This window comes from Pituophis catenifer, unplaced genomic scaffold, assembly GCF_029215685.1.
Source record: "Pituophis catenifer annectens isolate HBS135680 unplaced genomic scaffold, rPitCat1.0.hap2 SCAF_1, whole genome shotgun sequence".
NCBI lineage: Eukaryota > Metazoa > Chordata > Lepidosauria > Squamata > Colubridae > Pituophis > Pituophis catenifer.
Window position 1 is genome coordinate 283061638 of NW_027256881.1, and position 14721 is coordinate 283076358.

The window sequence follows — 14721 nt, forward strand, 5'->3', positions numbered from 1 at the left end:
AAAAATGCTATATAAAATATCATATTTTGAAACATAGTTGTTTTGTCAAACATGTTGACATGATTTGTCAAACATGTCAAACATGTTGACTTTGACCCATAATCCAGCATTCTAACTCAAGCACGTTAAGATTAGTTTGAATATGAATATTATTCATTATTCATTATTCATGGAATCAAAAGGAACACAAAGAGAAATGGGGTAGAGAAAGGTGCACAGAGCCTCTATTTTAGATCATGTTCTTTTCTTTTGCAAAAGATCTTCTAAAAACCAAAAATCCCAAAGCCTCCTGAAATATCCAAATGTAACTGTACACTGAAAGACATCTCCGTCTCTCTCTCTCTCTCCCTCTCTCCCTCTCCCTCTTTCTCTCATCTATCTAACAAAATACATACATAAATCCTGTTTTCAAAACACTCTTTTGAAAAAGACAATTTTCATATTATATTAACAATAATCAGTAAAAGTCTAAAATAGAATGGCCTGAAATTGCTATTCCAAGTAGATGCAGTACTTCTATCTATATCCCTAGTCCAGAAATCTTCAAACTTGGCCGCTTTAAGACTTGTGGACTTCAACTCCCAGAATTGAAGCCAGCTATGCTGGCTGGAGAATCTCTGCCCTAGTCGACACTGATGATAATCTGATTTAAATAAAATCCATCTTTAAAAAAACTTTATTAGAAAACACAGGCTGTATTGTCATTGTGTACAGACCTGCCTCTTCTCCATTTCAAGAGTGCTTGCACACTCAAATGAACTTTAGGCCCTTGGTTCTTTCTGAGCTTACTTGCTTTGTTTATTTGTTTTTGTAAAAGTTTCATTACCAAACTAGATAACATACCCCATTCCCTACTAACACTGATTATATTACCTAGTTTTGTACTGAAATGTCTGCAAGAAAGCAACTAAGCTCAGAGAGCACCAAGGACTTCACAGTTCAACCCTGAATACAAATAATTCTTTTCTATATGTATCAAATGAACTTCTAACAATCTAAATTGCCTTTATAGTAAGTTTTAGTTTGGGCAACTTATATTTCAATTCTCTCCCCTTTCCCCCCTTTTTAGGTGTCAAACGCTCTGAGTCAGAAATGAAATATGGTGAGGTTGACATCTCCAGTAACAGCACTCCATATTCAACATACTCAATGACATTCACTGAGGAAGAATATGATCAGCTGATAGAACTGAGTGAATACAATGTTCTAAATAACCAACATCTGATCCTGCAGGCACTGGATAGGGCAGTGGAACGGAAAAAACATCCTTAAGAAATAATCAATTTCTCTGTGTCCCTGTGCAGAATGTGAGGTGGAATAGAATAAAACAGAATAGAATCCTTTATTGGCCAAGTGTGATTGGACACATGTAGTTGTGCATATGTTAAGAATTCAGGAATCTAAGCCAACTCCATTTTGACTCCAACAAGAAACTGCCTGAGGTCCTCCTTTCCTACTTTTTTTTAGGAATAGTTAGTGGTGTAAGTCAATGTATCAGACTTCTACAAACAAGAATCTATCTGATCAATTTCCTTATTTTGAGGTATCATTAGTATAATACTGTGCTCTTTATTATGTAGATACCAGTTCTGAGCTTTATGTCTAAGTTTGTAGCTACCATGGGGTAAATTAGAAGCTGTCTTTAATAATCACTCATGATGCTTATAGCACATTACTCAGATATAAGACACCCTTCATCTGAAATGGAAATTCAGAAAAAGTTATTTATACTATCAAGTTTCAAAGATCAACATCTGATTAACAGTTAGCATGCTACACAAATATTATCCATCCTATGTGATACACGATTACTAGAAAGGTAAGATATTAAATGTTTTTATAAATAAAAAAATTGTTCCGAGTCCCAGTGTTATTTCATGAAATAATCCTCTATTTCCTTAAAGATTTGGCATGCAACCCTTGTAATTGTAAAGCAGGAGTTCCCAAACTTCACAATACTGTGAGTCTCTACAATGAGAAAATGAAACTCAACAAAATTACTAATTTTCTTATGATTACAGTGGATCAAAAATACCACTTTTAATCATTAATGTTTGATACTTTCTGTATCAAATAAATAATAAAAATGTACAACTGTATTTATAAAATACTCTGTCAATGTTTAAAAATATTAGAAATCAGCAAAAAAACAAAAAAAATAAGCCACATTTTTAATGGGATGGGTGAACCTGCATACTTTTGCATAATCCCTGAAATCTGAATTTCATTTTAAAGATGCTCTCATTCACAAAAGTCAGGATGGGGGGAGAAATGTATATTTCCTTGGCTGAAATAAGTTTTTTTTTTCTCTTTAAATGCTGGAGTTTACAAAACTTCCACAAACTGTAAGTTGTTTTGGTAGATAGGCAGTAATACCAATAAAGGAGAATATTTGCAGCTCAGAGTTGAAGGGAGGGGTCCTTGGTGCTCCCTGAGCTTGGTTGTTTTCTTGCAGATGTTTCATTACCCATCAGAACTGATTATTGTTACCTAGTTTGGGTAATGAAACATCTGCAAGAAAACAACCAAGCTCAGAGAGCACCAATGACCTCTCATAGTCAGTAATGGCAGAATATAGCAGCAACTTCATCTTGGCCATGTTGTGCAGGGCAGCCAAAGGCAGAGATGGAGTGTGGGGCGGAAGGAAGATAGGCAGGTGGGAGGAGTTCATATAGAACTAAAGAAGCAAGTCAACCTCTTGTTATTGGATTAGTTCTCTGCTTATATACAAGCAATGTGTTGACTCATTTCCAGTACTGATGATGTTACCTAGCTGGGTGATGAACATTTGCAAGAAAACAGCCAAGTTCAGAAAGCAGTAAGGACCCTACACCTCTCTTGAAGTGCTGAGTTCTTAAAAAGCTGAGCTGCCATTTATGTTTAAGGCTCAGTTCCATCATCTGAGAATACATGAACATGCACCAAAGATATTCCCCCATGATTACTTCAGAAGCAAAGGAGCTGCTTCCGGTCACATATAGTTTGTTTGAGCTATTTCATAGGGAAGACAGATTAAAATAACTGGAGCCTTTCATATACCTCACAATGTGTCTCACTTCTTGAGGAAAGCAACAAGTCACTTGATGACTTATTTATCTCAGTAGAAGCAACACTTGCCTCAAGAAAGAAGAATATTTGTACTGACTCCATTGTAGAGCAATTAAACTTCCTTTGTGGCTGGGAGGCGGGAAGGTTGAAATAGTGTTAGACAGGGAACTGATAATCGAGACTTCTGCTTTTCTGTTTGGCAATATGCTACTTGTGACAAAAGTGAACATGAAATTATTAGCGTAACATAAATGCAAGTGAAGATAGTTTTTCAGACCAGTGCCAAAATGTTGAAAAGATTTCCCTGTTGTTCTGTAACAACTCCAAATGTCAAAATGTGTATATTTAAGCAACTATTAAAGTTGGAAAAATATAGATGGAAGCTGAAGTTCTCCTTTTGGAGAAGTCAGAAAAGGAGGATTTTTCAGTTACTCAAGGAATAGCTTTTTAGAAATTATTTTCTGAGTTCTACAAATCACACAGTATGCAGTATCAGTAAGATAATATAATGCCCAATGTTTAGGTCATGATCATAGAAGATGTTAAACCATACTGTTTGGTTAATACAAACATTAATATGGTAATGAAACATAGGCAGAGCTCAGAGTACAACACAACACACCAATCATAAACTACATGTACCTCTCTGGTGCTTTAATACAAACACACATGTACTTTTATCTTACCTCCTCCACCAGCTTGTGCGGCACTGCAGTTAAAAAAGTTGTGGCTTAACCAAAGCTAATAAGCATGTTGTCCAAATCTGAAGTGACTGCTTTTTGTCATGAACTATATATGAAAGCTATATCTAACTGTAAAAAGGTAAAGATAAAGGTTTCCCTGTCAAGAAACTCTAGGGCACGGTGCTCATATCCATTTCTTGGCTAAGGGAGCTAGCTTTGTCCAAAGACAATTTCTGTGGTCATGTGGCCAGCATTGCTATGCGCCAAAGGTGCACAGAATGCTGTTACCTTCCCACCAAAGTGGTACCTTTAAATCTATTTGCATTTGCATGCTTTTGAACTGCTGGGTAGATCTCTAACTATACTTGAATATCCTTATTATCTAAGTTTTCAAACTAATACGGGCTAAAAGCTTGGACAGGAAAGGAACAGAATAGACCAGAGTATATTATCCAGAGACAGGAGCTATGCTATGCTATGCTATGCTATGCTATGCTATGCTATGCTATGCTATGCTATGCTATGCTATGCTATGCTATGTATGCTATGCTAATAATTTATTTAAATTTATCATCCATCTACTCTGGTAAAAACCAGGATTGCCTACAAAAAGTTATAAAACATACAACTACATAGACAGATCTGACTGAGACAAACATCATCATAATAAAAAATTCCAACAGGGTCCCCACACTAAGATAGATAGATAGATAGATAGATAGATAGATAGATAGATAGATAGATAGATAGATAGACAGACAGACAGACAGACAGACAGACAGACAGACAGACAAGAGAGGGAGAGAGGGGGAGGGAGGGAGGAGGGAGGGAGGGAGAGAGAGAATAAGAACTCTGGGTCCTGCTGTTTATTTTTTTATGTATTCTTAAATGAATACCCTACCTTTATCTATTGCATAAAGATGTAAAATGACTTATTGAATGCTAAATCTCAGTATAAAAGGCAGGAATGATAATGATATATTTAAATATGTTAAATATAGCATATGTGTCTTAAAAACCTATTTAAAACCTGTTAAATAGACACCTTCTGTCTATTTAACACATTACCCAATACTGCAGAATCTTCACAAAGGCTGATGAAAGTTATGCAACTGCAATGGAATGGGTTAAGAAAGGCTGAACTACATGAATTGAAAGCAATTTTCCAGGTTTACACAAACCTCTTTTTCATCCCCATGAAAAGATATCAAGAAATCTTTTGCATGTCAACTATGTACACTACTGCTCTTTCATTATGCTTATAATTACATATTTCACAATACCACAGACTGTTAAATTAATTAAACATTACAATATGGGAGGGTATGATGTGCGTGAGAGATTAAATATGACATTTTGTTGTTATGGGAAAGCAATCAACCTAAATAAATTGAAATCATCCGGAATATATCTCAAACAATAACACAGTAGATTTAAGATTTAGAACATGTGGGATTGACTACAAAACGGTGATCCAAAGCTGTAGATCTGGCTGCCAATTTTTGGACACCCACTAGAGCAGTGGTCACCAACTGGTGGTACGTGGACCACTGGTGGTCCACAAGAAAATTTTGGTGGTCCGCAGAAAACTTATTTGCATTTTTTATATTGCGCTAAATATTATTTATCTTTTTAAAAAAATCATATTACTGGTCCGCAGGATTTAAAATTATCAATTTAGTGGTCCCTGAGGTCCGAAAGATTGGTGACCCCTTCACTAGAGTGCAATAAAGACATAACTAGTAGGTACAAAGGAAGAGTCATCATAATTTATCTTATGATAACTCAGGTGATCATATCTGAGCTGCAAAATGCAGCAATGTGGGAAGTTATGGTCATGTTAAATCTCTGCTCCACAAGCTGCGTTAGTTACCAGTTTGTTTCCAGGTCCAATTCAAGATGCTGGTGAGGACTTAGAAAAACCTGTATGGCATGGAGCCAAGTTATTTGAGTGACCACCTCACCCAGGGGCTTCGACCCATCCCATCAGATCCAGCAGAAGAAACTTCTTTCATCCACTAGAGAATGCCATCTGATGGACCCAAGAGGAGGGCCTTTTCACCTACTATGGAACATCATCCTGCTCCCCCTCCCAGAGGTCAGGCTGGCCCTGATTTTTCTGGTCTTCTAGAATGGCATGAAGACCTCGTTTCCGGTCTGGCTTGGAGATCAGAAATTGATGTGGAGCTGCGCTGTTTGTGAATGACTGTGGTCTCCTGGTGATTCTATAGTGTGCTTTTAATTGTTTTTAATATTTGTATTGTTTATATTGTTATTTTTTCTTAATGGCAAAGGGGTGATTAAAATGCTGATTTTGGGAAGTTCAAACAGACTAAGTTCCCAGATAGGTTTGAAATAAGATTTTAAAATGGAATTTCTGGGTATACAAGCTTAGAAATAAAAGAATAATTGGATAATCTCTGTAACCGAACCTTTAACAACCATAATTATGACAAGTCAAAATGAATATTAATATTCAGAATTGTCTTCTTTCTCTTTACTGAAAGCAAGAAAATGATTACAAGAAACTGTGTAATTAAAGTATTTAGTTTCCTAAAACAACTTCCTTGATGGAATATTTTTCTAGAACTCATGGTAATTAAAAGTAAATGGCAGGAAGAAAACAATCCTAATTAGTAATTCATTCAAGAAAAGTTGTATCCCACTGGATTTCCTACAAATTAACTTTATTAAATTTCAGCCAACTGATTGTGGAATGATAGCTAGTTTTAAATAACAAAATGGAATAAATGTATTGGGAACTGCTGCATTTTTTTTTTCAAAATGTGACCCATACTTTCATAGTGTTGCATGAATATGCTGCATTGAATCAAAACAGCTAAGAGATGATGATGATGATAATAATAATAATAATAACAACAACAACAACAACAACAACTTGGTTGATACCTAGGACGCTGGCAGCAACCCGTAACATCCATTAGCACCAGTCAATGGTATTTGTGACACATTTTTAAATGTTCAGTTGACTAGTTTCATGTTTAATGAATAAAAGATAATATTATATTAATTATATAATTAATTAATTAATTAATTAATATTAATATAATATATTAATTATATATTAATAATAATAATACCCAATTACTTGTCTGCCAACAACGTTCAAACTTTTTACAAGAATACTGGCAAATTCAGTATTCAATCATCTGATGGAAAACAGTTTGTATCCAGTAGAACAAAAAGGAAATTATAAAAAATCAAGAGGAACAAAAGATCAGCTGCTCATTGACAAAATGGTACTAAAACATGCAAAACGAAGAAAAATGAATTTAAATATAGCATGGATTGATTACAAGAAGGCATTTGACTCTTTACCCCAAAGATGGATTAACACCTGTCTGGAAAACTTTGGAATCAGCAAAAATTCGATACATTTTTGAAAGCAAATATGCGAAAATGGAAAACAGTTCTAACAGCAAATGGGGAGAACATTGTTGAAGTCAACATCAAACAAGGAATCTTCCAAGGGGACTCACTTTCACCACTACTGTTCAACATCACCTTAATTCCACTGACAATAATCCTACGAAACACAAAATTGGGATACCAATTCTAAAGCCAACATGGCAAAGTAAACCATCTACTATACATGGATGACTTAAAAATGTATGCAAAAAGCCCCACTGAACTTAAATCAATACTCAACACAGTTCAACTGTTCAGCAGTGACATCAAAATGAACTTTGGACTTGAAAAATGTGCTATATTATCCATGTAGTGAGGAAAAATTAAAAAAATAGAAGGAATAGAACTGGGAAATGGAAGCATGGTGAAAGCATTAGCAAAGGTTACAAATACCTAGGCATATTGGAAGCAGATAACATCTTGAATGGAAAAGTCAACAAGTCAACACAAAGGGAATATATCAGGAGGGTCCGCAAAATATTAAAATCAAAGCTGAATGCTGGAAACATAAATAAAACCATTAATATATGGACAGTTCCAGTGATACGTTACTCAGCTGGAATCATCAACTGGATTTTGGCTGAACTGGAAAACATGGACTGGAAAATGCGCAAACTTTTCAATATGTACCATGCTTTACATCCACGAAGTGACATCGAAAGGTTGTACCTGCCAAGCAAAATAGGAGGCAGAGGGCTATTACAAATCCATCAAACTGTAGAAGAAAAATGAAATTTGAATGATTATGTGAACCAAAGAAAAATTGCTGCAGGCTGTGAAAATGGAGAACATTATAAAAACAACAGAAACAAAGGCAGAATATAAGGAAAAACAGCTGGATTACAGATTAAATAGATGGAAAACCAAAGCTTTGCATGGACAGCACTTGAAAAACATTGAAGGAAAATGTGATGACAACTTTACATGGACATGGCTTAAGATGGGAACCATCAAAAAAGGAAGGTTTAATACTCGCTGCTCATGAACAAGCACTACAAACTAATGCCATGAAAGCGAAGATAAAAATATCCACTGACAATCCAAACTGCCGACTTTGCAATGACAAAGTTGAAACTGTTTCACACTTAATATGTGAGTGCAGCAAAATCACGCAAACTGATTACAAAGCTAGACATGATCGAGTTGCTAAATTAGTCCACTGGTCATTATGTAAAAAATACGACATACCTGTATCCAAAAAGTCATAGGAGCACAAAGTGGAAAAAGTTACCGAATATGAGATAGTGAAGATCTTGTGGGACTTTCGAATACAGACGGATCATGATTTGGAACATAACACGCCAGATATCACAGTTGTAGAGGGCCGAAGCATACAGTTTATTGATATCGCTGTACCAGGAGATGCCAGAGTCAAAGAAAAAGAACTGGAAAAAATCACGAAATATTGCAATCTGACCATCGAAACTACATGGCTATGGATGAAACATGTAACAGTGATACCCATTGTCATCGGGGCACTTGGTACATTTTTAAATAATCAGTTGATTGAGTTTCATGTTTAATGAATCAAAGTTAATAATAATAATAATAATTCAATAAATAAAAATAATAAAAATAGGTTTTAGTACTAGAAGCATCATTTGTTTACACCAGAATGCAGCATTTTCATTCACAGATCAGTATTCATTTCTGTCTATTGCAATTAATACTATACAGACTGATAACATGATAGTGTCCCATGTAGCATTAATCTCTTACAAGCTCCATAACTGCCTGTAATAATTTTCTTGCTGCTAATAAAACTGCCAGAAAGGTTTACAGGTATCCATAAAATTAACTAAAATAAATCAAAATCAATTATTCAAAATCAATTCAATTCAAAATAATATTATAAGCAACTTATAAATGTAAATTAATGCTGTCAAAAATATAAATCATTTTGAATTTAATAACAGAGCATTAAGTTAATAAATATTTCCATGCCACCTCTGTTTAACCAGTTTCTAAGGTTCAGTTTGAAGAAAAAACATGTAAAACTTGATTCAAATAAGTTTTTGAGTGGTCCTACTAGAGTTATTTTCTTTATTTGATTGATTTTCTAATGGACCAATGTGTCTAGAAATAAATAAATACAGCATTGGACTTAACAGTTGAATTTATGCCTTTTCCATTGTAAAGTCTTGAAATACTATGATGTTATCAGACCAGAAATAAGATTCTTGAAAGAAACAGTAACAACAATTGTGTTCTAAATACACTGGTGACTATGTCAAGTTCAGTTGACATAGTTCAGTTCAGTTCACAGTCACTCATGCCCTTGTCACCTCACGGTTAGATTATTGCAATGCCCTCTACATGGGGCTACCCTTGAAAAGTGTTCGGAGACTGCAGCTGGTCCAGAATGCAGACGCGTGAGCTGTTGTGGGTGCACCTAGATACACCCACATTACACCAATTCTCCGTGAGCTGCACTGGCTCTCTATTGGTCTCCGAGCACAATTCAAGGTGTTGGTTATTACCTTTAAAGCCCTACATGGCTCAGGGCCAGATTATCTTTGAGACTGCCTTCTACCGCATAGCTCCCAGCGACCGGTAAGATCCCAAAGAGTTGGGCTCCTGAGAGGCCCATGAGCTAAACAATGCCGGCTGGCGGGCCCGCGGGGGGGGGGCTTCTCTGTGGCTGCCCCAGCTCTCTGGAACCAGTTACCTCCTGAGGTCCAGACCATTCCCACCCTACTGTCCTTCCGAAAAGTTGTGAAGACCTGGCTTTTCCGGCAGGCCTGGGGCCATTGATCTCGCTTTGCAATCTGGCGAGATCCGGCCATGAATGGTGTGAATGTGTTCTAAGGTTTTTAATGTTTTTTAATCTTTTAAATGTTTTTAGAATGGTTTTTTTTAAATGTATTGTGAGCTGCCCTGAGTCTCCAGAGAGGGGCGGCATATAAATTTTAATAATAATAATAATAATAATAATAATAATAATAATAATAATAATAATAATAATAATAATAAAGTTACTGACCTTTAAAGACTGTTTTCATGCTTCATAGTAAACCTTGGATTTACACGTTGGGCTGAGCACAACAATTCACATTATATCTTCATTATGAACTTTACTATAACCAGTTACATATCTCCTAAGTAAGCTATTTTTCAAAATCATTCACCCACAACATAGTCTCAACAGTTCAGTGTGTCTTCAGACCAAAATGTTTGAGGCCCTTATTTAATAGCAATAGCACTTACTTATATACTGCTTTATAGTGCTTTACAGCCCTGTCTAAGCGGTTTACAGAGTCAGCACATTGCCCCCAATGGCTCCTCATTTTACCGACCTCAGAAGGATGGAAGGTTGAGTCAACCTTGAGCCTGATGAGATTGGAACTATCAAATTGCAGCCTGACAGCAGGCAACAGAAGTTGCCTGCAGTACTTCATTGCACTCTAACCACTGCGCCACTGCAGCTCAGTGCAATGTTTAATCCAATCAATCCATGGGGTGAGTAGACAGACCTACTTTACGGAACAGACTCTGACTAGGAAGAGTTGTGAAGGTGTTTTCTGCTTGCGATGCCATGAACGTGATGGAAAACTCATCTCCAAAGCATCAACAACTGGAAAAGATCTTGTTGTTTTCGAAAGCTGGTGGGTTACAGTGAGTGACCGATCTTTTGTACTTGAGCAAGAGCTATAAGATTCTAAGGTCCTCTACTGATTGTCAATCAAAGTTCAAGCACGTGAATGAACCAGTGGCAGTTACCAAATACAGAAGTGGCTTTATTACTAATAAGGAAACAAAATGCTAACTACAAAGGGAGACATGGATATCCTTCTCAACCCTGTGACTAAGAGCATATCTAAGTCTTAAATTGTTATTATAATTCACTGACACTGCATTTGCCATGGAAGAGGAAAGGGATAAGGAGGCCCAGCAACAGATATTCTTGAATCATGCTGCCTTTCAACTCCGTAATAAATTAGTCACTACCAGGCAAAGACTGGTGCAATCATAAAAAATTCCATTCTTAGGATACATGAGGGATACAACCAAGGACATTTCAGAATAAGAAATACCTACAATACTATATTTAGAGACGGATGCATAGACGTGATTCAACAATTAATTCAATTCTCTCTGGTTTAAGTCCAACCTGCACTCCTATTACTCCAGTTTAACTAGAATGAATTAGAAGATTTACAAATGAAGCTAAAACAGTGGTGAAATTCAATTTTTTTTACTACCGGTTCTGTGGGCATCGCTTGGTGGGCGTGGTCTGGCTTGGTGGGCGTGGTGTGGCTTGGTGGGCGTGGCAGGGGAAGGATACTGCAAAATCTCCATTCCCACCCCATTCTGGGGCCAGCCAGAGGTGGTATTTGCTGGTTCTCCAAACTACTCAAAATTTCCGCTACCGGTTGTGAACTACTCAAAATTTCCGCTACCAGTTCTCCAGAACCTGTCAGAACTTACTGGATTTCATCCCTGAGCTAAGCCATAATATTTTGACTCACCAGATGGTATCGATTCAGTTATTGTGGTTTATAAGTCATTGTTTATAGAGTAGTATTATCCAGAGAAATGTAGCTCAACAAACAAACTATGAATATGTAATCTATGATGCCATTAATAAGATGGTGAACAATCTTAGGTGAAAGTACTCTTCATCAAAAGATTTTTGGGATGGGATAATTGATGTTACTCTGGTACAGTTCTTTTTTTGAACTGGAGGTACATTGCTTTTGCAGTGATGGCAATTAACACAGTAAACAAGTCAGAGAAGACATTTTATGTTTTGTGTCTTCTGCCCAGTCCTTCCTCAAAGACCAGATCTTCTCCAGCAGCAGTGGATATCCCTACTTCCCTTCTGGGATCTTGGATGAAATCACTACCTCATGAAGCCAGTCAGGTCCCTCCTTCACATTCTTGAGTCTTGGGTGGAGCTCATGCCCTCTGGATCTTCACTTCTGTACCTTTCTTCTCCCTTCCCATCCAGGAACTGACAGATGTTCCACACACTTAACTTTTCTCTCCAGTCAATCTCTTCACTCTGTGCACATACAAGTAGTCCTTGTCTTACTACAACAATTGAGGCCAAGCTTTCTATTGTTAAGTTTATTAAATGAGCTTTGCCCCATTTTACGACTTTTCTTGCCACAGTTGTTAAGTGACTCACTGCAGTTGATAAATTAGTAACATGGTTCTTAAGGTGAATCTGGTTTCTCTATTGATTTTGCATATCCGAAGGTCGCAAAAGATGATCACATGACCCTAGGACACAGCAATGGGCATAAATATGAACCAGTTGCCATCTGAATTTTGATCACATGATCATGGGGATGCTGCCAAGGTCATAACTGTGAAAAATGGTCATAAGTCATATTTTTCAATGCCGTTGTAACTTTGAACAATCACTAAACGAACTGCTATAAGTTGAGGAGTACCTGTATTTTTCATCTCCTTCTCTCCTCTCTCTCTCTCTCTCCCTCCCTTCCTCCAATTTTTAGGTTAGATTGGCAGCTTGTCTTTTAGCAATTGAGGAGGTGAGTGTCCTTCCAGAGCTCCACACCCCAAAATCTAGATTCTAGGCTGGGCTAATAGATACTGAGCTGCTGCCTCAGTACCTAATTCAACTCATCAGACTCCCAAAAGCACAGCCTCCCTTCAAAGACAGATGTGATCTTCTTTTCTCCTTTTCCTTATTCCAATGACCACCTCATGCCAAGCCACTCAGAATCATACACCACATCAATGGTGGGTTCCTCCTGATTTGGCACGGTTTGGCCGAGCCGGTAGCAGTGACGATACTGAACCGGTTCTGCCCCCCTGCCCCCCTGCCGCCCCCCCACATTACTCTTACCTTTTATTTGGCCCCACCCCCAATCTATTGCTGCCTCCTGAGTCCCAGCTGATCGGCTAGAAGGAAAAAAACTGTTTAAACTCTTGCCGGGGGGCTTCTAAAGGCCGCCCTACAGCTGATCAATGGTAAAAGGCAGTTTGGTGGTAGACCGATGCCTCCAAAAACAAATGAGTAGACCGGTGCCTGCAAAAATAAATGGGTAGACCAGTACAGCTCTGCAAGCAGTTAAAAGCCTGGTAGACCAGTACCTCTGCTAAATCCTAAAGAATTGTCACATGACCATCAAGCCATGCCCACAAAATAAGCCACGGCCACAGAACTGGTAGTAAAAAAATTTAGAACCCACCCCTGCACCGCATATAAATATCACCATATCATGGTCCTGATATAATAGAGAAGGCTGAAATTGTAACCCTTGGTTGTTAAGCTCCATTAAGCTTTTTATGATATTGGGAAGCTAATGAAATGCTTTATTAATCCTAATTCTGAAGTTATGTGGCCCTGAAAGCATAATGACCTTTTACTGCGGAATATGCATTGCTATGGTTTAGGGTTTTATGAAAATCAACTTTTTTCTCTTTGACTCTTTATCAAGCAATCAGGGGCTCTTAAAATATGACAGGATATGACAGTTTCATAGAACTCACCATTTATTCTCTTTCAGATCTAAGTGATGGTCGGTGGAGCTATACTAACCATTTTTAATCTCAGATGGCATTAATGTAATTAATTGCATCAAATATTAAGACTTGGAAGCACCATTGGAATGTACACAGAATACACACAGGATGCTTCAGGAGACCAGGACTGCATTCCAATATGTAATTCTCAGTGACATCAGAAGGACTAAGTCCGACTAACCGAGATTGGCAGTAGGACTGATAGGGTTACCAACCTGGGGGTGTTACAGAAAGAATTGTAATCAAAGAGCAACAGGTACTTTGAATGACTGATCTGAGAGGCAGCACCACTTTCTATGCTCAAGCGAAACAGATTTGGTGGCTTCATTACCAACGTTCGGGCAGATAGTAATCAAGGAAAGAGACGCCATTCAGTAAGGAATACTCTGTTTTGGAGATTTGTGCTATGCCTGGCAGGTTCTTAACATCTGAATAGCTTTGATCTGATTTTAATTAGATAAAAGCTAATTTAAAAAAAAATTAGTTGCTAGATATTGGGGTTTTTTTACCCCTATTTTTTGCTAGGAGTTTTGAGAGAGGCAATTCCATTCTTGCTACATACCTACGGATTCTTTCTGCAGCTGAAATTGCAAGAGGTGGGGCTCTGACTCAATGTTTGTAACACCTACTTTTACCATTTCAAAGCTTGTAAATATCTTTTAGGAGCCATTATTATCTTAGATGTGTTCTTCATAGAGCCTCACTTGGACATAATGGTTTCTAGAATGGAATCACTCACTACTTTCCTGAAGGTAAGAACTATACAACTTGAAAAAGAGTCACTGGACAGGTTGTTCATATTGGTGTACATGCACTTATTTTTATCTTATCTAGAAAAAAAAAAGGAGAAACAAGTTAGTTGAAAACAAGACTTGTAAAAAGCTGTCATGCATGGCTTTGATCTCATCATCATCATACAGAGTAAATTTTGTTTGAATCCAGATATGAAAATTGCTGCTGAGAGATATGTATATGTAGGAGATGAAAGACGCTGATGAGAAAGTATGTCTGAATGTTCTTCTTTTCTACTGAGATTTTTTTTTTAGAAAGAAAAATCCTCCTGTAG

The 14721-nt window shown here is 37.2% G+C and overlaps 2 protein-coding genes across 2 annotated transcripts in view; both read left to right on the forward strand.

Annotated features, from left to right (window-relative positions):
- Positions 1-1272, forward strand: part of LOC139311366 (cytosolic phospholipase A2 epsilon-like) — a 40779-nt gene extending 39507 nt beyond the window's left edge. Inside the window, exon 21 of the mRNA XM_070935791.1 lies at positions 1070-1272. Coding sequence (XP_070791892.1) covers positions 1070-1272 — 203 coding nt within the window. The remainder of the gene's footprint in view (positions 1-1069) is intronic.
- Positions 1273-14368: 13096 nt separating this feature from the next.
- Positions 14369-14721, forward strand: part of LOC139307937 (cytosolic phospholipase A2 epsilon-like) — a 56128-nt gene continuing 55775 nt past the window's right edge. The window contains exon 1 of the mRNA XM_070931297.1: positions 14369-14407. Within this exon, the coding sequence (XP_070787398.1) occupies positions 14369-14407 (39 nt within the window). The remainder of the gene's footprint in view (positions 14408-14721) is intronic.